Below are 27869 nucleotides of genomic sequence, written 5' to 3'. Positions count from 1 at the left end.
AATTTATAATAATATTAATTGATCCATAGAATAAGATTGATAGCAGTCTGTTTGTACTCTCACAGTGAAATAGAGAGATTATAAAATTATAAGCATAATTGTATAATATTAATAAATTAATAATATACGAATTTTTTTGTTGATATTTTTTTAAATAATGTAAATAAAACCAAAAGATAGATTCTATATTATAGGTTTTAATTAATTATTTTTTTATAGAATCCAACAATGTTTCACGATCTGATTGTGAATTACATACCTATATGTATGTGCAAATATCTTACAACGCTAGGTCTTACTACCCATTCAAAAAAAAGAATATATACCATATGGTAGGACAAATTTGTTTAATGAGAAATTAGTTTTACCAAACAAAAAAGGTATTAAAATAATAGTACCTATGTAATGTTGTCTTAGATTTTCGCGATTATTACACATTGAAATAAAACTAGTTTTTAACGGATTTAATCGCGTATATTTCGATTTAATCGGGCAGACAGCCCGTGACCACGAACACTGCAAAGTGCTCGAAACGTCGGGATGTTAAAATAATTAATATACGCGATTAAATCCGTTAAAAACTAGTTTTATTTCAATAGTACCTATGATCATTTCTCATCGCGGATCATTTGTAAGCACTGTATCACCAAGGCGCATTATATTGCATTAATCTTTAACTTCTCATGTAGGGATTGTATGGGCACGAATTAAACAAAAACTCTCATATAATTTTATTTATTGTGTAATAAATGTGCAGCTAATAGGTTACATCTATAATAAATACTATATATAAATTATATAATAGACTAGGAAGTTATGATATGTATTGAAGACTGAAATTATATTTATATTTGTAAATCCTAACGATAATCTTCGACATTCGCCATTGTCAATACTTACTATACACTTTTCTGTAAGATATTACTGAAATAAATTACACTAAAATCTATCTTACCGATATAAATACAATCATAAGGATTTGCACTTGGGTACGATTTCAAACATATTTATTACATACCTATAATTATTTACAATAGTTTATTTTAATTTAAGATACAACATTACTAAAAACAATTGCTCACCGGAAATATTATGACATCATTTTTTGTTTACAGTTCTTTACAATTAAAATATAAGTTGTACTAAATAAATTCAATTAAAAGTTTTTGTAACTCATTTTCAAGCTACAATATTCTAAATTAATAACATAATCATGAATTAAATTCATTTTGATTGCTTCGACATTTTATTCTACTTAAAACTATATTTATAGATCTACAAATGATAATTCTACATGACTTTACATTGCGACTAGAATGGTAATTATTATTATTTTTAAAGAAATTTTAAAGCAGTATAAACATGGTAACATTACAAAATGTCAAGGATTTTGCAATACAGTGCCATCTATGGATACTTTTGATTATCGCTTTGTGTGTTGACTGTTGTGTTCCATTCTAAAAGATTACAGTATGTAGTTAGTGTGGCGCTGGTGCAGGGGGCGGTAGTAGAGGTAATGGGGCGACGCAAGCCGCGCAACTATCTCTTTCTAAAACAAAATGAAAAACAATTGATGAAACATGTAAATAAATAACAAATTATTTAACCAGTTCAATTATACCTAAGTCACTACTCATATCTAAGTGTTAAAAAATAAAAAAATAAAAAAGTTTTCATCGTAAGACGTATACCGTAATATATAGTTTAAGTGAGGCCATCAATTACTCATTAATTTTATCACCGATCATTTTAATTCAAAAAAAGGAGAACAAATACACATATTGCAGTAAATATAATAAGTTAAATTAGCGTTTTCTTAATGCGTTCACATTATTATAAACAGAAAATGATAAAAAATAATACTAAAAAAAAATGATAATAATTATTTCGCACGTTTTCCATATGTACCTACACATGCAATTTACTGTTATTTAATTTTTAATATTCTTAGTTTACGACATGTTTTTTTATCAACGAAAAAAGTGTAATAATTATTAAAACTCTACTGTTTTTTTATTTAAAAAATCCGCACCTTATTTTTTAAATTTATATCAACTTTTTATTAAATATTTTTATGGATATAGGTAAGTATTATTGTGCATAGATTACTAATTAATTATTTTTAATGACATCGTTAATTTTAATTGTCTTGCGCCATCACAACGAGAACTTAAATGTTTGGTTGTATAATAAAAATAATTCTCTAAACCGTCAATGCATTACTAATCATAGGAATTATGCCTGTATTAGTTACACTCTTAGCTTACCTTTCAAACAGAAACACATTACAAAGTACTGCTGTTTGGTATAAATAGGTGGCATATACTCAGACGAGTTTGCACAAAGCCTTACCGACAGTGTATTACTTAGTAACTTACGCTTAACGTTTTCAATAACGTATCGACCGCCAACTAGGCGCTTAAGCCGAATTTAATTGCGACGTGGAAGGATCAATTAGACAAGCAACGAATATGACAAGTCACGAGCACGAGGAAATATGCATTTAAAAAGTATCGTTATACAATTTTTCGTCTCATTTTTTCATTCACGTTCAAAGATTATAAAGTGTCACTATTAATTAAATAATACGATAATTACTTTATTATTTTTAGCTTTTGTACTTATATGATGCATATACGTGCTACAAATTGTCCGTTCCCACTTTCAACGGTTAAACTTCATATAAAATTACCACTTCTCCTAGAAGTTGAAATTTCTAAAACTTCTTATTGAGCGTCTGCGTCGGGAAAAGTGTAACTGAGCAAAATTTAAAATCAATCGGAACTATACTTTTGGAGATCTCGTGATGATGCAGTGAATGGTATTTCGCTTATAAGTATATCGATTATATTGTATACTGACTCGTTAGGGTAGTGGCTTTATATGAGGCTACAGATCCCGAGGTTCTGAGTCCAAACCCTCGTTATTATACAAAAGTTATTGAGTTTTTCTAACAAAAAATTCTCAGTAACAGTCCGAAGTCTGGAAGTTGGAAGTGTATATACCCATACCTCGGAAAACAAGTAAAGCCGTTAGTCCTACACTTGAACTCTTTCCGGTAGCGTCGGATTTGCCGTCCCATCGGATCATAACAGTGACGGAGTACAGAGTGCACCTGTATTTGCGCAGGCACTAGTGCACTGGGGTACATGTCAGTCACCTCCTCGTGGTGTACCCTGAGCAACGGGGCCGGCTTGAGCTTGCTCGTCGGCCACGGCTAAGACTGGCGGGAGGGATGCCGCGGGTCTGCTCCTGGTACGTCCATGATCGGCGTCAGGGCGGACCATGTGAGTGGCCTCGTTGGCTAGGAGGGAGTGGGAGGGCTCGCTACTCGAGCCTCCCTGGTGTTTTACACCGGCGGTCAGAACATCATCATATACGTGATTATTTTAGCTATTCAGTCTTGACACTTCAAGAGTCTAGATTTAAAGGTGAAACTGCATACTGCATAGCTTCTTATTCTGATAAACTAAAACCTCCGAAACGCGATGCATCTTCTGACATAAGTTTTACGTGTATTGGGTAAGATTTCTTTTTCAGTTTAGCATTACAAATAAATCGCGTCCTCGTTTAGTAGTTTAGTATATCCATTTAGCTGTAGTCAAATATTATCTTTTTCTGAAGACTGAAATTCTTGATATTATATTATGCTGGATATGATATTGGTATAAAACTATGTATAGGAGAGCTGGTTTAATCTTATTTATTAATAACTAGTTTGCTGTAGTGGATCTTATAGATTAAATATCTAGTCTATAAGTCTATTTTAATTGCTTATCATGATAAAAAATATTTTTATTATATTTTCATAACATCTATATATTCGTGACTATCCATGAAAATATTTGATTTTGTTTAAGTCAGTATTTGCGGACTCATAATTCAACAGATTCCAGAAAAGGAATGACGTTCTCAATTGAAATTTTTATTTTTCCAACACTTCATAAAAACTTTTTTAATATAATAAGTGATTACCACCTGGAATGACGTTGTCGGAAATATTAACAATTCCATCGCCATTTAACCACAAAGCTTTCCCCATGTTCCCTAAGATGTTATGTCCCTTGTGCCTGTAGTGACACTACACCACAACCAGACAGACACTACACTACAAACAGACTACATAACAATACGTATGGCTGATTGACAGGGTGGTACTACTATATGTTATTTTGTGCTTTTAAATTACTGTTTTAAATGAGAGAATTCGGCCTTTCGTTTTGATTTCTCAACTTTTTTGGAATCTTTAGAATACTCAGAACAAGATGTTACCACGATCGTGCATGTAATGCAAAGAGGGGCGCAGGTCGGGCAACCGCCAGGGTTCCCGATCCTCTTCCCTCTCTATCTTCGGCACTAACCCACTCCAGCAGTCTTCAGGCCGTGGGGTAGGAGCTGAACGACACGGCCAGGAACACCTCTGTAATAAATGATTTATCAATGAAATACCTGAATATTTCAATGTCTATCTTTTTCCTTGCTGATAAAACTAATAGCTACACTGAGCTACGATTACTTAGTAATCTGCATTTGGGCATATTTTATTTTATATTTGGAAATATATAATTACTATAATGATTAAAATTTTTGTAAGGTCAATGTCCAAATTTCTTTGAATGTCTAACAATTATGATAAAATATTTTTAGTCTCAAATTGGGCTTTACTGGCTCCACAAGTCAATTCAGTAAAAATACAATGTAGTAAAATTCAGCGGACTTTTTTGCGGAATTAATTGTTTAAAACTTTGAATAAAAAATAGGCTTCCAAAAAGAGTTGAATTTATTAATCATTTATTTTCATATAGTCTAATCTACCCATTCTACAGTGGGGCCAGATGAAATGTAATGCCTGTACGATCTGTATGATCCTTAGCTAAGTAACTGCCCGCCAACCTATAACATAAAAGAAAAGCACCCTTATCTCTTCAAGAGAAAATTTGGAGCTTATTCCATAACGTTGTTTCAATGCGGGTTGATACACATGTTATAAATAATAATAAAAAATTATGTTAGAACAATGTTGCCAGTTACAGTGACATTTGGAGTCAATCTGGGGACTTGATTGTCTTCTGGTATTTACACATTTCGTACAAAAATCTTGTGTTTTGTATAAATAAATAACTATTAACTAAATTAGAGTTAAAAATTGCTTCCATATTTGTCATATCATAAATACTTAAGTAGTAAATTGGTCTAATTATATTCATATCTACCAAAGCAAAGTAAGCCAGACTCGAGTGTGTAACGTGTATCGTGTTAAAGCGCTGTGTGTACTTCAATTACAGTCACGAGGTACTCGTATCCAATATCAGATGCGACACGAACAGACGATTATGTTAATAACCGAATATCGTCTATCACTTAACTAATAACTGTAGCGCAATCGCTCTCAGAGCTCCTCAAACTACTGATATTATTGAAACTAAAAACGCAAAACAAAAAGTAAGAGATAAGTTTCGATAGAAACGCACGCGGGAAATATATCATTATTTTTAATTAATTTGGTAAAATGACAAAATTCGTGTCAAAACCGTCGTAAAGTCTTGCTATGTCCGTCTCTATAAACATTACAAATAGATGGAATGTATGAATGCTTGTGTGTTTATGTTGGACGCAGACGCAGAGGGAGTGTGTGTGTTTTATTGTATTCGTGTTTTAATTCCCATGTCCGAAATACGAATATGGTTTGACTTAAAAACCATGTTCTTTCAAATTAATCTAAATTTTACCATCGAGTAGTTTCAAAAAATATTTATCACATTATATATTTTAGGCTTTAGTATATTATGTAAACATAAAAAAATCTAATGTTTTTTAATTCATAATATTGTATTTATTATATATTTTTTTCTTGTATGGAATTGTGTAAACATATGTTATATTTAAGTACACTGGAAAGTCAATAAAAAACATCACGCAAAATGGAATTTTGGAAGCACGCGCTCGTTCAAAACTTTTACTGATAGTGTCGTAACTGACAAAGCTCGCAGTAATTATTGTTGTTTAATTTTAAAAGCAATCGAGTTTACGTACAGACTTAACAACGTTATAGAAATGTCACATAATATAAAATAAAAATAAAAAATCATGCCTCTTTTCGTCAGAAGCATATTATTAAAAAATAAGTATATACAATAATTGGACCTTGATTAACATCAATCTCTCATCGAGGACAAAGAAGTTCCAACATCATAATAGCATAAACTGATTAATAATATTGTTTAGTAGTATATTTCTCTTACCGACTTGCAAGCTTATAATTTGAAAATCTAAAATCTACACCCATTTTTACACGAACTTGGGTAACATATTAAATACCGTATCAAATTTTCTGTAATTAATTTAATTAAAAATATTATTATTTTATATTTAATAGTAATGTATGACGCCGTAATAGTTAGGTCTCCACGAAATGTTAATGCGAAAGAGGCACGTTCGATGGCGCATTGGCGTTGTAAGAAATGGTTAATATTTCTTACAACACCAATGTGTTTGGGCAGTGATGACCATTTGCTAGCAGCCCACCTGACCTTTCGCATACGTGTTTTAGAAAAATAAATACTAAACACAAATTAATTGCTTGCAAATCTGTTATAGAACAAAACATAACATTTAGATGGCACAAACACCAAGGAACTACATACTTAAAATAAAAAAAAAAAAACATATATATTTTTGTTAAAGAAGCTTGTAGAGTAGCTCGTCCCAGCTTTTGTTAAAGAAGATATTTATTTATTTATTTATTCGTTACCACAGTTTACATAGCATATTTTAGGTTGGGCCTCTCTAGTGAGCATGATTTATACTCGTGTCAGAGGGACCCACTCTTCCATAACATTTTGTGTTATATAAGCAACCAAAGTTACCAATATGAAGTTTGATTATTATGGAAAAAAAATTACATTAAATTATTGCGTTGAACGAAAAATAAATAATATATATTCCAATTCTACATTTCATTAGCTCTGCACTTATTAAAAATTTACGTATCTCTCTATGTAATTATTTAAGCTGTTGCGCACAATGGCGTCCTATTAAATAAATAAATCCTGCATCGATTAAACTTTCATAATTATTGTGAGGTGCACGCGATTATTATAAGCTATATTTGATTATTGATACGCTTTAAAAGCAAATTGTCATAAATAGTTACTGTTTTTCTTCGTGACGTTTATTAATATTTTATTTTACTCGAATTACGAAGATAACTTTGTGTAAAGTATAATGCGAATGATACTGTTAGTATTTAATTTAATATACCTCTTAATACTTTATATACGTATTAATTACTGTAAGGCTATCCGCCACAGACCCTACTCATACATAGTCTACTGGTGTACCTACCGTCAATTTGACAGTGTCAAACAATATCAACACAAAGACATTTACATGATTAAATAACTATCTTTTAACTAGTAGGTTATGTTCCTTACACATGGGTGTCTATAACCCAGAGAGGGGTGATTATAAATTCCCAAAGTAACTGATAAATTTGTCTAAGATTTTTTGTTATGATTATTGGTAAAGTTGTATTATGTGTGTCTTAGCTGCGTTAGGGATGTGACAGTGGTAATTTGTAGTTATGTATACTACAGATCAGAAAAAAAAACCGATAAATTCTATAAATCTATTTTATAAATTCCTTAAAAAAAACATACGAAGTACGTTAAAAGATTGAATCAAACGAAACCAAATCTAACTCTGTCTGTCTGTAAACGATGCAACGATTTTCCGACCAACCCCTAAAACGCGTGTGTATCCCCGGACGACAACTATTCATATATGACGGAGTAGCTTGTCCCAGCTTGTTTTTAAAAAAAACATGACTTCAAGATTGCTGACGTCACGAGTGTCAAGGTTTGGATTTCTATCCATTCTCGAAGGTATGAAAATAAACGCAGGAAATATTTTTCTTTAATTTATTCTAAGTGGAGGACGTCCGATCGCTTCGACAGCTCGAACAAGCCTGTCAAAATATTTATACCTTTAATTTAATACCTTTTTTTTCGAATGGACAGTAACTTTTGGCCAGAGTGGCCTCTACAGCGTCATCGGGCGAACTGTCGATACCCCGCCGGTATGGTGTTATTGTTATATAGGTGTTCGGCCTTTTATAACAAAATTGGGTAGGGGCACTATTCACTCAATATAACACCTATTTATGGACTCTAAAATATTTCAGACTAATTTAACATCTCAGAATTCACATAATATTATTTATTAATTTAATAATAATTTCCGGACACGTGTTTTTCTTAAATACGTGGTTTCCCGCCGACGTATATAATAATAATGTTCGTGATAGCATTACAATTACTTATAGATTGTCAAATAAAAAACTCCCACCGGGTCTGAAAAGAAAGAAGAACCAGAGGAAGAAGCTCAGCGGGTTATTTTTGGCAATTTGTAAATGTTTACAATTATTCAATATATAATTATCAGGAGGCGATCGTTTCATTCCCAAGGCAATATCAGCCTCACAAGTTGTGTAATAAGATTTTACACACGAGAGTTCTATTTCAAGTAAACAATTTATTATCTTTATATATACATATAATTCTTTTGTACGCGTGTCTCTGAATTCCTAAGCGGCTGGACCGATTTTGACGTTATTCTGTTTGTTTAAGTAGGTCTCTGAATTGTTTAGATTGGACCCAGTGGTAACGCAGCGATTGGTAACAAAATAAATTTCTAATTTCACCCGTACAGGGCAGAATAATAAATATTTCTTCTATATATAATAAATAAACTCACTAGTTTTCACTACTTTTTGAATAAACGTTTATTCAACAGATTTTTTAAGAATTTCAAAACCTATGAATGGTTTTGTTTTGACTTCATTTAATTGTAAACTGTCACTCATCTACATTTGGCGCCAAAATGATGAAACCTTATTTAAAATATTTTTTTTCTTATACAGCGGTAGCACCGCTCTGAAATCGGCCAGTAGCTTTTTTCCGATATAAGATACTTCTACCTGGGGCAAGGTATTCATTAGTAAATTGTTCCATATAATGTCATATCGGAATATTCCGTAAAAAACTATTTAGGTAGTATATTATATTTTTTATATTGGCTATATTTTAGTACGTTACGTATGCAATTATTATATTTATATGATTATTATCAATCAATATAGATAGTATTATCTGTAATAAATCACCCGCGCGACAAAAAGTCTATTGTGCCAAGTAACAAAATTAATGTTCCGCACTCGGCCCCACCGATAAAAAGGAGGCCGAAATGTCATCAAAACTAAGTAGGTAAATAAAAAAATTAAATGTCACCTCGGCATTTGTAAGCAATGCTACGAAACGTAAATCATTTTCAAATTTTTTTTGCGGCGATTTTGTAATGCTTAACTATAGAAACTACTCGACTAATATAAACATAACTTATTTATATCAGAAGATGCGACGCATTTCGAGGAAGGTTTTATTATAAAATACTATCTTCAAGACCCGGCTTCGCACGTTTATAATAAGAGTCTATATAAAATGCTTATATCATAATATATATATACATAATCAAATTTCAGCCAATTGACACATTTTTAACTTTTCGGTTGCATAAATTCAAATCATTTGTAAAAAAATACATTGGTAAAGAAGGCATATTATTCGATACAAGGTTATATAGATGATAAAAAAGCGTGGAGTTAATGCTTGTTGACTTCCAGACAGGAGACATAACATACATATATAATTGTATTTAACTAACATGACTGTATTTTTAGATTTTAGAGTAACTACTGAGTTTCTTGCCGGTTCTTCTCGGTAGAATCTACATTCCGAATCGGTGGTAGTTTTACTTAAAATAGTTTGTTATATGACGATTCAAAAGTGCTTGTAAAAGCCTACTTAAATAAAGAATATTTTGATTTGATTTGATTTGATGAATGAGCTATACATCTAGACCGTCACCGTGAATCACATGAGAAAAATCCGCAAACAAATCTCTTTGCTACTTTTTGTGGATACCGCGTAGGTACAGACGCAGCATGAGCACTTGATTGATATGTTGCAAATAAACTGCGCTTCTCGCTTCGTACTTAGACTATTAACGTAACACAGATGAATTTCGTGTTCTTGTAATATGACGTAGCAGAAACGCTTTGCGGGTGATATTTTCAGTCGATGGCCATTCTGAAATATAACGATACACTTGCTATCCTTTTTTAACCTTAACCTTGAGAAAGAGATGACGATATTAATCTGTCAAATGAGATAAGATACCATAAAATCGGCTGCAGTATCGCGATAAGCAATCTTTGCGCCTGAATTCGACCGACCTATCCAGTGCTAATAGAAGTTTCCGCACGCCCAACGCCTCCATCTTACATCACATCACAAACATATATATTGTATACTTCTGAAAGTTAACTTAAATAGATAGAAATAGATTTTTTCATGACATTTTCTCATTAAATTCCTAATATTTATGTAGATTATGATGGGTATTGTTTTACAAATAGAACTAACCGGAGTTATATGCTCATACGATTTACGTAATATATTATTATAAAATATCCTTTTTCATATTCTTTGACGATTTTAAAACTACGAGTATCGGTGACCAGTATCTAATTGTATGTGAAAATTTCATGGCAATTTCATTTTAATTCAAAAGATATAAGCAAAACCTTCATACTGATACGATCTTATTTTAAATTTGAAATATAATGAAAAGCTGATAATACCTAATCTGCGGGGAAGCTCATGGGTCACCTATTGCTTCATGAAATGCAACCGATCATTGACAATCAATCAGATTAAATCATTACATACATACATTAACAGTCTGTAAATTTCCCACTGCTAGGCTAAGCCCTCCTCTCCCTTTGCGGAGAAGTTTTGGACATAATCTACGACGCTGCTCCAATGCGGGTTGGTGGACACATGCAGGTTTCCTCACGATGTTTACCTTCACCGAACACGAGATGATTATATTATAAACATGATTAGATTAGATAATCATGATCATGATTAGATTATAAACACATATTAAGCACGTGAAAATTCAGTGGTGCTTGCCTGGGCTTGAACCCGAAATCATCGGTTAAGATGTACGCGTTCTAACCACGGGGCCATCTCGGCTCTAAAAAACCTGTTTTAAGTTAATTTGAATTAAAACACGTCTTTCAGTATTGGAAGTAATTGTACTGGTTGCTTGTCACATCCAATTTTTTAACCAATAGCTTTAAAATCTAGCAAACCTTTTTAATATAGATTAATGTATATCCAGATAGAATCAATAATTCCACGCATAGGTAGAAAAATACAGTAATATGCCAATGGTCGAACCTTTTCTTCTGTTAGAAGATTAGAGTTACATTTAATGCTGACAAAACTTATTTGGAACTAAGGGTTCAATGCTGAGGATATTTAAGAGGGACTGCCTATATGTTTGGCATAATATGCCGCCCCATGTACTTAAGCATATTAGACGAGGAAATGGATCAATGGTAAGTAGAAGATTCCTCCGTTAGACTCTAGACCTGACAGAAAAATAAACAACTCTTAATAGTGTCATTGCGTTTAAAAGTATGTGATGTAAGATGTTAAATTAATTGTTTCTTTAAATACATTTGCACACTTACAAAGTATTGATATTTAGTGACAGAATTACTGATAAAAGAACCACGTCGTCACCCTGTACAAAACCGTATACCCACTGATGAAGGAGGTGGATTAAATTATTTACAAAAAAAACTATAATGCACTTAAACGTTATTAATACAAACAATTGAAGAACAAAAACAAAACGTCACTTCAAAGGGGAGGGTCGCCCTTAGTTTTATTTGATAGATAGCATCGCTAGTAGCATTCGTACAATAATTTGATTGTAAAATGTTACGACATATCATTAGGGCTCCATACATCTCGTTTTTTTTTTTTAAATAATTTTCGTCGCGAGTAAGAACACGAATAAGGATTTTATTTTATTTTACTCGTTCCATTTTTGAAATTATTTCAATAAATCTGTTTTTTTTTTTAATTATTGCAGCAATTTAAATATTATAATTATGTGTATAAGACATTACTGACAGAACGGCACTAAAAGAGTGATGAGCATGAGCGTAGAGTAGGTAGGAGAGGACGACCTAAGAAGACGTGAATGAAGTGTGTGAGGAGGGTTATGATAGAGATGGATATGAAAGATCGGATGACGAATAATAGAGGAGAATAGAAGGATGACAAATGCCAAATATACTTAAGAAGAAGTTGGCCGAGATACAGACAGAAAAGGAAAGCGACCTTGCTTATATTTATAGGTCTATTTATAATATGAAATACCTAACTCACGTCTAAAACAAACAGTTGAATAAAACATGTAAATAAAATACAAAATTTTAACCAAGAAATAAAATTAACTCAGTAACCTTGTGTTAACTCAATATCGATTAACGATTAAGTATTTATTTACCTATTTGTATATAACCGTTATTAAATAAAGGCGTCGGAGCTGAATGATTGACGTAGCTGATAGTAATTAACGCGCCTCGGGGACCCTTGGGGTAATCCCTTCAAAGGAAGGGTTGCCAGCGCATAATTATTTAATCGTTAATAACCACTTGTTTCGTGTAAACATTACATTTATTAATTAGTAACAATATATTATACATAACGAGTGATGCATGCCGACTAATATTTTTATTAAATTATTTCTGTATGTTTAGTAACTCATCCTTAAAAAATCATTGTTTCTCAATCACTGATACACTGGCAATCAAAAGGAAAGTGCAATAATTCTACTATGAATATGATATAAGGATAAATTCAAAATATAGAAACACTAGCGACCCGCCCTGGCTTCGCACGGTTGCAATGATGATACTAAATATACTACAGAATATCTTACAACGTACACAGCTTGTTTTGTCATTAGACAATACAAACCGCTATGTCCCTTTATTTTAAATCTGTAATATCTTCGAAAATATTCATAAAAATTACATGCTGTAAAAGGCAACATTTATCCATATTAAATTCACAATGTAGTTAAGTTACTCAACTGGATAAGGATTAACGCTGTATTGCTTAAAATCGATTCGTAAATGAGCCATTTTTTCTCGTAAAAAGAAAAAAATAAAAAATGGTTATTGTGGGCTATTCCCAAGTGATAAACATATACCATCGCGGGCTTTTTTGAAGACCTTTTTAAGGTGTACAATACTGTAGTATATTATTATTTGGATCTATCTCGTAGTGTTCAGCCAGCGTTTGCAATGTAAGAGCAAAAAATGTGTTTATTTACGACATCACTTATTATTTATATATTATATTTTTGTTAATACGTTAAACTAATGACAGTTTAATCATGAATTATTTACGTATTAATAAATTGTTAATTACTTTACACGCTATCGAGAATCTGCGTTCGCTTTTGATTTTGTAGCGTCTTTTGTTTTATAATTTCCTTCAACGAATTAAATTTGACATTGCATCAGTTTGAGGGCCAATTCTTCTAATTTATAACGTATTTATTTATTTACTATATTGGTTATGGTACGATCCGATATTTCGATCCAACTTCGACCGAAACGCAATTCGATTCGATTGCGAAAAAGCCCACTTTTTAGTAATTGGCGCCCCTATACCTACTCTATACCAACCATAAGAGGAAAAGGCCAAACAGACAACATTTGACAGCAAATTGACGCGATATCATTGGTTAAGAGCTTGATTAATCTATGATATTCACTATGGATTTGCGAAAAAATGGCGTATTGAACTTCGACAAAACTGTTATCGAAATTTTCGAAGTAACAATAATATGGAAATGAGTAGTTAAGTGTAATAGTGTTTTATTATAAATAACATTAGCAAATTAGCATGAAAAACGTAAATATAAGGTTTGTTTATTTTTTTTCTTACTTCCAATGGAATAGACTATAGATGGGAACATCTACGATTATTTCGTGAGGATCAGCTAGTTAAGTATGTATAAATCATTATTACTGAATTCTGCAGTACTCTCCGCAAGAACTCACTTTCACGAGTGAAAATAAGAGCTTGAATACCGACTAACTATACGATATTTTGATGAATATTTGCTTGAATTTTTACATTACTATTGTCAAAATCTCATCACTGTGTTAGTTTAGGGTTCGTTATTTCATCATACAAAAGGCAGATGAAGCTCTTGAAACATTACAGTAAAGCAACAAAAGCGAATACAAAATCAAAAGCGAATGCAATTTTTCAGTAGTGTGTGTAGTAATTATTATTATTATTCATTAATACGTCAATAAATAATAATAATTAAAGTAAGAGTTTGATTTGGTTACCACTATAATGTTGCGGACGCTCCAACAGCCTTTCGTTTTAAATAAGATTTGCTTTGGATCATATTTTAAAAATCATAACAATAATTTTAGCAATATTTTCAGCAAGATTTTTCTCCGTTAGAAGTACTGAAATAAAAATAATGATTAACATCTGCTCTTCCAATCAACGTTAAAATATTTTAATCACTTAACATCAAACAATACGGGTTGTTTTGAAATAAATAATCCTAAATCTGATTAAGGCCGGTCTAGATTTCAATCGGCTTAACGAAGCGCTTCGAGCAATGTTGTCAGCTTTATAATATAAATATATTTATGTTTGTATTATAATGGTCAGGTTTTTGTAATTTTTTTATAATTTAGGTAGTGGACAGACGCTACTCGATGGTCAGTGGACATCACCGCCCATAGACATAGAAGCTTTAAAAAATATTTACCATTTAAACGAACAACAAATTAACAAGCTTGAAATTAATTCTTCAATATAAGTTTCTATTTTTTTACTGTTATCTGTTATTTTTTCGCTTTTCATCGTAAATGTATTTAAAAAAAATTGTTATATGGTCTTTAATTAAAGGATGACTTGAAAACCTTACATTTATTAATGTTAATAAATATATAAATGTATCTTTTGGAGACTCAAATAAATAAACTCAAACTCAAACTCAAATTCCTTTATTCAATATAGAAGTATTACACTTTCTTATTGATTGTCAAGTTAAACACTACCACCGGTTCGGAAAAAGAAAACACCCTGACCTGAGAAGAACCGGCGAAAGAAACTCAGCGGGACTTTTTTTTTACGTCAAATTAATTATATACATAATTGTATATGAGTACAAACAGCCAGGAGGCGATCGTTTCATTCCCAAGGTGTGCTATCAAACATAAACTCACTAATTGTATAGTAACCTTTCGCACACAAGCGTTCCTTAACATTTTTTTTAAATTTCGCAACAGAAGCATTTTGAACGCTTTCTGGGATCCTGTTGTAGAAGCGTATACATTGCCCCACAAAAGAGTTTAGAAAGTAAATAAATCCTCCATCAACCTTAAGAACTAGGAATTTATATTCCTAATTATAGTTATACTGGCTCAGTCACCATTCAAAGAGTTGATGGTATCTACCCGGGGATTGCACAAAGCTCTACAACCAAGTACATAGCAACAGATTTAAGTCGATTTTTAAAATTTTCGTTTCATAGAGTTACTACTACAAGTATACGATTATAAAGGCGTTCAATACAAATAAAGGCGCGTTCACAAGCACACTCGATCACGGCGACAAACTGCGGATTTCAATTAAATTAAAACGTTGTGTCGTTTTGTAAACAAAACAACGCTCTTCTAATAGATATGAACGATAAGTAAATTTAGGGATTGTATTATGAATGTTTAATGCACAGGCGTTAATGGTTTTTTTTTTAATAATTATTTATAGCACGCGTTGGTAGTGCCTTTTAATATATTAATTTAATATTTACAAAAACTCAACAAATATTTAATAAAATTCTTACACAATATTTACAAAAAAAAAAAAAATAGATATAAGTATATCTTATATGTGGAATAGATACACTCTATGTGTATCTATTCCACATATAAGATATAGGTTTTGTGAATGTGACGCTGTTATAGTATCATTTTCGTGTCTATATATTTTTCAAAAACAATTTTGTATGTAATTATTTTCTTTGAATATGAAAATTAAAAAAAAAACTCTTTAAAAAAACATTACAATAATAAAAAAAAATGGAAAAGGTTCGAGATTACCTACGTATCAACAACTTTAGTTGAATAAATTCGCCTAAATTTATCTTAAACTGTAAAAACTTTCAAACAAACGAAACAATACTGATATATTTTCAAGATCTCTCTTGAATACAAACATTTCCAATCACAAAGACGAATCGACCTTAATCCTCAGAACGAACATTAAAGACAACACCGAAACAAGGGTGGTTTTCACACGCCGGTCACGTTCTTAATAGATACTTTGTTAGACGATTCAATTGTCCCACTTGATGTCGGTATAAATCAGTGCTGTGTGCCCTACGCCTTAGTCACGTATTAGCCGTTTAAACGATTAAAGTGTGGCTTTTTATCTTGTGTTCAAGACGAATTTGTTATTTTGTTTAGATGCTGTTTAGTTCGAATTTAAGTCTCACAGTCGAAGAAACAAACCGGGTACAATTTCCCTTCAAGAAAGAAATAGTCCGGCAATCGCTTCATGCCCAAAGTGTGCTGCCATCCATAAACTATAACCTTTTGCATACATACGTCTATTTATGTATTTTTAAAATATAGAAACAGTTTATGTTTTTTACAGTTTTGTTTCATAAACGACTTACTAACACTATGCAATAGTAGTAAATTTAGTAGTAGTAGTAGTAAATTTGTTTGTTTTGTACCCATTCATTCTGGGACAAACGCAACTACTCAAATTATCTTGTTCAAAATATGCCCTGGGGTAGGCAAAAATCTGCACAATTACATTTGGTTCATACTCTAAAAATTTAAACTTTGTAAAAAAATTGTATCTCTACATTATTTTTATAAAATACGGAACCAATATAATAATACGAATATTAGACAGATCTACTAAAATCAATAAATACGCGCTAAAACCAGACCACATGCGAATGTAAAGCCGAGGTATCTCGTCACGCAAAGTTTTACCGAAGATCGTTCATGATCTTATTTCGAGCGAAATAAAATTTTGATGTGTTTATATTTCATTATATATTCATAAAAACATCGAGAAGAAATCCTGCATTCGTCGAATGATGTTCAACCACGTTCCCCAAACCTTTTCCTTAAGACAAGAAGCATGTTGTCGTATTGACATAATTATAGGATTGTCACTTTATTTTTCTAAACGGAAACCGAACGCGACCGCGAAGGCAAGGTCAATTATCATTCAGCCAAAATTTTGTCTAAAAAATAAATAATTAATAATGCGTAAAACTTTAATTACTATGCAAATATTTACCGCGATAATACATTTAAAAAAAGAATATCACAAAAGTAAATACTATTAGTTAAGTCAAGAAGAATAGATAGTAATATACAGCATGATATGTTTTGTTGAGCAATGTCCTGAGGCGATAGTTAATTGAATAAGCATATGAATGACATACGGTCGGCTCCCGGGACGAGGGTAGTTAATTACACGCCCCACAGACAGACAAATACGGATTTGTTATTAATCATGATCATCGGTGTAGCGATTTATCTCGCTGGTTCGTAAAAAAGTATTTTGATTTAATTTTTAGAGCGCGTTTAGGCCCATGAGGGTGAATTGCCAACTTCAATTACGATTAACTTATTGAAAATTAATTTAAAATGAAACTTTGCCATATATGAAGTTGAATATATCGCTAATAATATAATTACGTTATCTAAATACACTAAATTTCGCAACAACAAATGCAACATCAAGTAGCCGATGATACTTTGTATTATAAAAGACGGATATTGTAAAACTAGCAAATAGACTTTCAAATTTCATGACCTCTTTATTCGTGTATACAACTCGTGAAAGCAATTGTCTCTCTGAATTCGTATTTAGGTTACATCGTGAACCGTATGGCGGGTTACTTTTTCTTCTTTTCTTTCAAACGTTAAAAATTACACAATGGAACAATGTTATACTGCACAGAGTGAAAGAGTTTTTTTTATTACCTTGCAACATTTCACATATTTACAAATTGTAAAACATTAGGAAGATGTATATATTTTTTTTTATATACGCTTAATACAAACGAGAAGCAATAATGATAATTTAACAATGAATTCGTCTCATTTGCATATTCTAAATATAAATATATTTACAAATCAAAAGAAAACTGTATATAACGAAGCTTATTTAACGTTCAATAGAGGACGATGGAATTGTAAAAAGTTGCGTTTTTATCGAACAAAAAGTAAATCCCCAATTAATTGGTGCAGGGGAATCCGATCAGCGCTAAATTAAACATTTTCTCTTATTTAAAACCGAAATGAAGTCCATTTGAATTCGGCACGCCAGTAATTACAGAGTTTACGACGTGCAATGCTCGTGTTCGCTATTTCTACAAAATGGCGGCGTCTCGAGGGATGTGTCAGTTTGAAACTTTAATGGCGAATGTTGGGAAACGAATTTGAATTAATCGGAGCATCTTTCAATTTTTTTTATATTAAATTTGAATATTTGGAAGGCAAACTGTTATGCCGAAAATAATTTTGTTTTGATTATATTCTGCGTTAAATTAGTTATATACTAGTAGGTCACAGTGCTTGCTCCAGTATGCACTTAGCGTTTGCACTTATAAATTTATAAAATTAAATTCTCCGGCCAACAGATTCGTATTATATTATTATATTTCGAGTAATAAAATTTGTAAAACGCTACTAAGTAACTCAAAAAGGAGTCTAATCGCAGATTACGCCGGGGTTGTGATTGGAAAAATTTTCTTCCAACTTTTTAAATTGGATCCAATTCGAGCTCCGTTTGGTTCGAATGTCGCCAGATAATACGATTGCTCCAATACTTAGGTATTAAATTGCATCTTTGAGAAACGTTTACGCGGTTTATAAAAGCACTTGGAACCAGAGTTGAGAACCGCTTGCTATAAGATACGTTAATAAGTTTTTTAAACGAAATAAAAATACTCTAGGTACTTTTAGTAAACGACCTAATTAAAATAATATTATTTTTCTATATATGGAAATTAAAAATAAAATAAGAAAAAATATGTGGTTTAAAAAACACGCTTGACTTACCAAGTCCTTCGTCTGATCTTCTTCCGTGGTTTCGATGTCAACACTCTCATCGCTATCTCTGTCGCTTTTAGAGGAGCGAGCGGGCGATGAGCGGAGCGGCGAGCGGAGCGGGGAACGAAGTGGTGAACGAGACTGTCTTGGCGAGGTTGCTGGTGATCTATGTAAATATATATTATTATGTAAAAAGGTATGCTGTTTATCCCAAATTGCATACATATCATGTTAATTCTTCCTAGATTTTGTTTATTCATTTCCTAGTTTTAAAATAATTCATTTAATATCGGATGTGGAGTTATATTACTGGGTAATACAAAATTATTATTATTGCACAAAAAATCGTGTTTGTAGAATATTTTTTTACTATATAACTTACCTGTTCGGCGATCTCGACGGCGACACTACTGGTGATGTTTGAGGCGACTCTAAGCGATGTGAGCGCACCGGACGGAAGGCACGAGGCTCTTCAATAGCACCGACGCTACTTAAAGCAGTTAATGCACCTAGAACGACATTACCAGTTTAAATAGGTATTTAGCTAGATAATGCTAAGAACGGCCAGCGGATCTTGATCACGTACTAAAATCTGGACCTATGATTTAGGACCTAGTCTTGTGTTTTCTTTGTATTCAAAGTTCATCTAGTTTTGGTCGTTGATTCAAAAAAACGCGGGAAAATCTGGGATAACCGTGAGACGATATCAAAAGATTCCTTTGCTCAGTTTAATATCTTTTATCTATTCAAATTATTTTTAGAGGTTCACAATAATTTATTTTATGAATATTATAACTCCTTACTACAAGGCATTAATAAAATACTAAACACTACTATAGAACTGTGTAGTCTAATGAGTTTTAACATAGCTACTTACCCGGTGACCACAAAGTTGGCTTTAACCAGGGTAAAGCGTATGGCAATGGAAGTCTAGCTCCCCATACATAGTCCGCAAGTCTTGGAACTGGTGTGTGTGCTGGAGGACTGGCAGCAGCACGCTTCGCCTCGGGTTCAACTTCGGGCCTGCGAATTGGTACTCTTCTGAAGCACAATTTTAAGCCGAACTTAATAAACTGATTGTATTTCACAATTAATCCACACGTGTCTAAATCAAACATAGTATATTTATGAGGATATCTTTGATTTTGAATTGGACTTTCAATCGTTTTCTATTTTAAATTAGGTGAATAAGAAGAATTAATTTGGTAAATCAGCTGTGAAAGAATGACATCGCATAAAAATTTGCCAGGGGTGGAACAATCTTAAATGTGAGATATTTACATTAGTTGTCTGCAATAGAGTATTACGGTAAATAAAATTGCATTTATTTTTATTTGTAACAATAAAGGCTGTTACCCACTAGCAATACCAATAGTGCTACTAGTGGAAGGCCTTGACGTTAAAGATTTCTATTCGTCTAATCTCGTATATTAACCAGAAATTTAAAAGCGAGTTCGTTTCTGTGACATCGTCTACTTCAGCAACATTTCAGGCACGTGGGCTATTGACATATGTAATATCTACCGCAGCTAACAATCGTATCTCGAAACATATTTAACATTTGGACATAACATATTTCTTACCTAGCAGCAGACAGCATTCTCTTCCTAGTTCCACCATTGAACATGGCCTTCACATCCTCCCACGCGTGAACGACCTCTACCGGCGGACTGCCACTGAGCTTCATGTGTCGTCTCCACGAGTTGAAGTTGGCTGCATCAGGCTGGACGTATTTGTCACCAGGCCCAACGCGGTGTGAATGAAAGATGAATTTGTTCGGAGAAAAAAATAGCCCGCAATAGGCGCACTTGATGCATTTTGCTCGAGACGAATTATACCTAAACGAAAGATTAATTCAAATGAAAGCGGAAGTATTTCGTTTTATTCTTACAGGCATTTAACTTGCAATGTTAAATCAAATCAAATCAAGTCAAAATAATCTTTATTCGAGTGGGCTCATAAAAGCACTTTTGAATTTTCACGTTACAGTGTTCAAAGCTGTCACCGGTTCGGAAAGTATTCTACGGAGAAGAATCGTCAAGTAGTCACTATTTTCCACCATTTTAATTACAGTATGTCAATAAAGTACAATTATTTTTTATACATCTTACCCAAATCAACAAAAAGTTCACGCGTTATCTTTAATCTTGTATTGAGTAATATGCTTGATTCATTAATGTTTTTTTTATATGAGCTTTAAATTATTTAAAAAGTTAAAACTAACTGTGAAATCTTATTATAGAAACGAATACGGTGCCTCAGGAAGGATGTATTAATTATGATAAATAGGAGTCTAGGTATTATTAGTTTATCTTTCCCCTTCGTGTCTATACAATTATTGTCACCATTTCTTTCGAGTTTCGAGTATTTGAAAAAAAATTTGAACCATTCTGCCTAATAATATAAAAAATACAATAAAGTATTAATAAGGTATAATTTAAACATATATATAAGTCTACGTTAATATATAACCATAATCTTATATTAAACTTTAAAAAAACATCTAACTTACTAAAACTAATTAATTATTGTATAAGCCGCTTATAAGAGTAATTATTGACTCTCTCGCCGGTTCTTCTCGATATAATACAATTCTAAATTGCTCGAACCTTCACATTTAATTTAATCTTATGAAATGACCATTGAAAATCAGTCTTTGAACTTTGAAGTTTTGATACAATATCAAATGAAACATGTTTATAAATAAATTTGAAACTTTATACTAATTATTTAGAAGGTTTATATAAATACGTTTAAAACTGTGATATTTATGTCTTCCTGACTAATTTTGGTCATGGCATACAAGAGCCGACTGGGCAGTGTTAGCAAAATATCATTCATTAAAAAGTTGTAACATTGTCTTTGTCCAAATCTCATTGTCTTTGATTAATATCTATTGTAGGTGACAGAATACCAGAAGGTTATGTAAGACTAGTCTCTAAGGCTCTAACTCTATTTTAATAAATAGCTATATAGTGAATTACCAGTAAACGAGAATAATAATTTAATGGTGATATGATATCGGTAGAATATATTATCCAATATATATCTATAGATGTTTTAATATATTGGGATGACGCCATACGAGCTAACCATTAAACAAAGGAGGTAGTTAAAGATAGTTTACATTGCTTTAGAACTACATATTACCTGGCTGGTAGAAAAGCACCTCGACATCCCCACGCACACTCGTGATGGACGGCAAATGCGAAATCGTCGGGTAACCGAGGCGGCGCGTTGTCGCCTAGAAACGATTTGCACAGGCGTTCCGCTTCCCGTCGGGTTATCATACCTGTTTTAAACGAAACAATAATATAAGCACTCTATATTTTAATATAATCATTGATTCTCTTTTTATATGTATATATGCAACGCTGCTTCCGTCGGTAGACGCGGAGATTTTTGCGTTTAAATATACAGACAAACTCTACATCTTTAAGATATTTCATATACATATTAAAATATATTTCTACGAAGACAAAATATATCTAAATTATGAATATTCCTCTGTATTAAAAATTAAATAAAGATTGTGACTTTATCACAATACAAGGAACGGTGTACGTGTGAGGATGTCTGAAGAATCGTACTGTGTGCGTATCATTGAAAGTTACCTAAGCTTCGATACTTATGTACTGGGACGCTTTAAGTGAACATAATCCACTGAGAATTGCTTTAGCAGAAGTGCTCAAGATTACAACGGCGCGAGAGAATTGAAGTGTTTTCATGTTGTTCGAGTACTTATATTTTATTTAAACCGGGTAAATATAATTATATTACCGTAAATTTAATGTTATTATATAAATAATAATTCAATTTACGAAACATAACGTTTATACACAGAATATAAACGAAATGTTCATTTTAAGTTGGCTAGTTAATTTTACATTACATCTGAGATGGCTCAGTTGTTAGAACGCTTGCATCTTAACCGATGTATGCTGGTTCAAACCCAGGCAAGCACCACTAATTTTCATGTACTTAATTTGTGTTTAAAATTCATCTCGTGCTCGGTGGTGAAGGAAAACATCGTGAGGAAACCTGCATGTGTCTAATTTTAACGAAATTCTGTCACATGTGTATTCCACCAACTCGCATTGGAGCAGCGTGGTGGAATATGCTTCAAACCTTCTCCTCAAAGGGAGAGGAGGCCTTAGCCCAGCAATGGGGAATCTACAGGCTGTTAATGTAAAAAATAATGCAGTAAATGTCATTGTCTTACCGACAGGTACACATTTAAAACGTTTCTATTATTGGGAATAGTAATACCCTATTCCAACTATAAAAGGAGAAAAGTCAAATTTGACATTTGACAGCAAATTGACGCGACATTATCGTTCGAAAACTTAATTAATCTATGATATTATTGTTTTGCGAAAAATAGTAATAGTGTTGTATTATAAACAAAGATACATATCAATCATAAACTCTTAGTAGTTCACAATATACCTAGCTGAGTTATTAGCAAATCGCACCAAATACGTAAATTTAAGGTTAGTTTATCTTCTATCTCTTTCTTTTTCTCTTCTCCGCTTGGAATAGGCTATAGCATTATTATTCAATTATGATTTACAGACGAACTAATAAAGCTTCTGTAATGTTATTTATAGCGAATTATTCACTTGAATATATAGCTACTGAATCTTCGAGACTACTTGAGCAAAGTATATTTTAATTGGTTTAATTATCCATTTCTCAGTTTCCAATAGAAGTAATAGTTCTAGTACTTAACGCATATGTAAACCCACGTACACACAGATGATTTGTATAAAATAATTTAAATATAAATTTGATTCGAATATAATATAAAACGGAATAACTAATTAATACATAATACCTAGACAATTATATTCAATAAGAGTAATATACTACTGTTAATTTTTGTTTTTTTTTTATGGCATTGATTGGCGGACGAGCATATGAGCCAATTGATGGTAAGTGGTCACCACCGCCCATAGACAAAGGCGCTGTAAGAAATATTAACTATTTCTTACATCACCTATGCGCCACCAACCTTGGGAACTAAGATGTTATGTCCCTTGTGCCTGTGGTTACACTGGCTCACTCACCCTTCTAACCGGTAAACAACAATACAGTGTACTGTTATTTGGCGGTAGAATATCTGATGAGATGGTGGTACCTACCCAGACGGGCTTGCACAAAGCCCTACCACCAAATAAACTTTATTTTTTTTATTTAGTTTGGAAGACAGTATATCCGATTCCGCCAGAAGAACATATGCTGCTCGATGTACATATAAAGTACTTTAATCCACTTGAAGTCACTTCCTAACCAGAGAAAATTTTCGATCACGAATATTTAATAATATTATTTAATTTTTTTTTCTTTTCAATCTAAGGCAAAGCCTTTAGTATCAGCTTAAGCGGATTAAACATTTCGCGTGAAAGGTCAAAAATATTTTTCCGCTAGCGAAGAAGTGTATAGACTAGAACATGTGACGACCCTAAGCAGTGGAGTCAAACTATATGTGTAAAATATATTGAACTGGTTTGTTTAATCAGATTTTTTAATCCGCATCGCTAATTAAAAAACTGATGTTTTAAGAAACTACCGGAGATTTACTAGGTGGTAGGGCTTTGTGCAAGCCCGTCTGAGTAAGTACCGCTCACTCAACTTATATTATTGTTTATCATCTTGTTTACTGAAAAGCAACAATACAGTATTGTTGTATTCTGTTTTGAAATGTGTGAGTCAGTGTAACTACAGTCACAAGGGATATAAGAACTTAGTTCGCAAGGTTGATGGCGCATTGGCGATATGTATTTACAGTTGGGCAGGGCTATGGGCAGTGGTGACCACTGTCAGGTGGGCCATTGCCAGTCCGCCTATCTATTTGAAATTGAAAATAGAAAAACTACCGAAAACATTTGTAAAACAAAATTGCGTTATCTATTACTTTTATTAAGAATGGTCTATAAATACATAAAATACGTTGCGTCCATTAAAAGTGGAGCAGTACCCGTAAATGTCAAACAATGTAACACGTGTGTATCAAACAGGAATGTACATAGCATCGAAGCTTACATAGCAGGAGAAATATTACAATGTTTTTTTATTATTTCATATGGCTGCTATTCACGCTGAGATAGAACAATGTTTAAAATATGTGATTATCATTAGATTAGGGGTACAAAACGGTCACTGAGATTTATTACGTTTAATTTATTTTTAAAAAATTTTTAATGATGACGTAATTTCGCTTCGTGAAACAGAACGTGAGGAAACATGCATCGGTCTAATTCACATGTGTATCCATCAACCCGTATTGGAGCAGCGTGGTGGAATAAACTCCAACTCCTTCTCAAATTGAGGTCTTAGACCAGACCTTTTTAATACTTTTACTCTTTAGCTATGAGTTAAGAAATTGTTAAAGCTGTTATACCACAACGTCTTGAAGAAACAGGCATCGCTCCAGCTCGTCTCAGTATCTCCAGCTGCACTGGTGTACACTGAACGCACGTGATGCCCAACGCCACACGCCGATTGTGTATCTCGTTGTACGAGAACTGCTTTAGCAAGGTGTTCGATATTTGGGCAAGGCACAATCTTTCGTTACCCTCGATGACTAGTGAGACTATTGGCACGCCATATAATAACACCGTACCCACCTGTTAAGAAAAAAATGTTATATTAACAATAGAGCTATTATGACAGCAGGCTTATCAAACTTAATAATAAAAAAATGATATTAGAATTTTATTTGCAGTTAAAGTCTTTTTACAACTTCACAGGGTAATCTGAGTTAGTTCAGCTCAGTCATATCGTGACCATAGTAGAAACTCATTCAAAATGTAGACTAAAAAAATCTGTGGTCGCTGTTAAAACCCGAATATCATTTATTTAAGTAGGTAATTAATATCGCAAAATTAAAGGGACAATAAACAAATACGATGAAATTTAAATTGTTCAAACTCACAAATAGACGTCTGCGAATAGTAAAGTTGACTTACAGGATCGGACATTTCAATTACAAAAATAAAAAACGGCTTGAATTAAAATAAATGATAAACGGAATCTTGTGATATTCGATTTTTGAATTGCCACAGTTTTCTTTTGTTCGATATTCAATGGAGTCTCCGATCATTATGTATGAAAATCTTTTAAGATGCTAAATTACTTTGTAAAAATGTACTTACTTGGTTAGGTTTACTATTCATTTCTAGCGCTTTGTGTTCTGAGCGGGGCTTGAGCGTTTCACGCGGTGACATCGCCAAGTTCGTTGCCTCCATTCTAAATTATATCGCAAGAAATTAAAAAAATATATAATTTAATCTCGTCATTCAATATTATATAAATATAAACAAAATTACATTAAAATAAAAATAGATAACGCGTCTATGCGTGTCTGTTTAATATATATATTTAATATTTTGTGGACACATACGGTCAAAAATGTCCTTATCAATTAAAATTATCTCTTCCAGGGACTCTCTGTTTTGTGAAAAGTAAATGTCACTTTTAATACATTTCTGAGTAAACCATGTCGTAGACATCACTCAGACAAAAGTTCTACACACACAAATATATATATACCTACATATGATATTTGGCAATAAATGACTAATTTTACTATGCACAAAAAATTACCATCGAATATTTAATACATTTATATTTTTTAATATCATAATCCGCTTCAAGAAATCGCCGTTCTTGTACATTCAAAAACCGGACATACTAATTAAAAATATATAACGCTTAATTAAAAACATAAAAATGTAATCAGTAATAAACCCTAAAAAATAAACCCGTAATGCCATAATTAAAACAAATAGCCATATTCACACCGAATGCCATAATTATATCGCATAAAATAAATTGTATGAATCGGAATATTTTGCCGGTCAATAAACCAAAGTGAACCGTCGAATCGTAACAAAAGAAACGAAACACACAAATAATGCGTGTGAATTTAGTGTATCGAATATCAATTGGTGATATTTGGAGCAAGGGCGATAATGTATGGAGCAACGCCCCCACGAGGGTTGATCTGCCTTTTGTAAACAATTTGCGTTGTATTCCCGCGTATCGTTCGACACAAATGTCTTAACAAATGTTAGGATTAGAACATACTATTTAAGTATTAGTTGATTGATCGTTAATATTTGGGATAGATTTTAATCGAGCTATATATATAATATAAATAATAGTAATAAAATATGTAGATATAATATATATTTGTTCGTTCAAAGTTCAAGTTTAAGCAAGTGTGGATGCTAAATCCGAAACAATGAGGAATAGTGAAAAATTCTTAAACGAATCAGATACCCTTTATCAATGGACTCGATTGATTTCTAAAAACACTTTTTATAACATCGATAGTGTCGATAATAAGGATCAAATTCTGAGAACTAATGACATACGACATTCTTCTTCTTATCCGTTTTCGAAACGCTATAAACGAGATAATTAGAAAAATTAAATATTAATGAAAATAATAGACAATGAAAATGAAATCCATCGTAATCCGCCCCCCCATTATTCAAAAAGACATCATTTAAAAGTTAACAAAACATGTCAGGATCTAATAAATCGCCACTTGATATTCTTCGGTCGCCCCCAATGTTTAAAATCAACAGAGGGATGTTCATCATTCTAAATACAGAGGGTTGCCCACTTTAAAGTCAAATATTTAATTTTTAGGAACATCATTTCATTCACTTGGTGGTAGTGGTAGTGGTATTAGTAAGCCCATCTGGGTAGGTACCACCCACTTATCACATATTCTATCGCCATGCAGTAATACTTTGTAGTGTTGAGTTCCGGTTCAAAGACTGAGTGAGTCTGTGTAACTACAGGCATTGGA

General features: G+C 32.5%; 1 protein-coding gene across 1 annotated transcript; it reads right to left on the bottom strand.

Annotated features, from left to right (window-relative positions):
* Positions 1–1478: 1478 nt before the first annotated feature.
* Positions 1479–26295, bottom strand: LOC125067870 (SKI family transcriptional corepressor 2). Its single transcript, XM_047676762.1, has 9 exons — positions 26203–26295; positions 25449–25674; positions 22196–22337; positions 20629–20883; positions 19923–20086; positions 19428–19554; positions 19055–19211; positions 4273–4420; positions 1479–1549 (listed from the first exon to the last, which is right to left on the bottom strand). Exons 1-9 carry the CDS (start codon positions 26293–26295, stop codon positions 1479–1481), a joined length of 1383 nt encoding a protein of 460 aa, XP_047532718.1.
* Positions 26296–27869: the final 1574 nt, after the last annotated feature.

Source organism: Vanessa atalanta, chromosome 12 (assembly GCF_905147765.1).
Source record: "Vanessa atalanta chromosome 12, ilVanAtal1.2, whole genome shotgun sequence".
NCBI classification, from domain to species: Eukaryota; Metazoa; Arthropoda; class Insecta; order Lepidoptera; family Nymphalidae; genus Vanessa; species Vanessa atalanta.
Note: the sequence above shows the minus strand (reverse complement) of the source record. Positions and strands in the feature narration are given on the sequence as shown.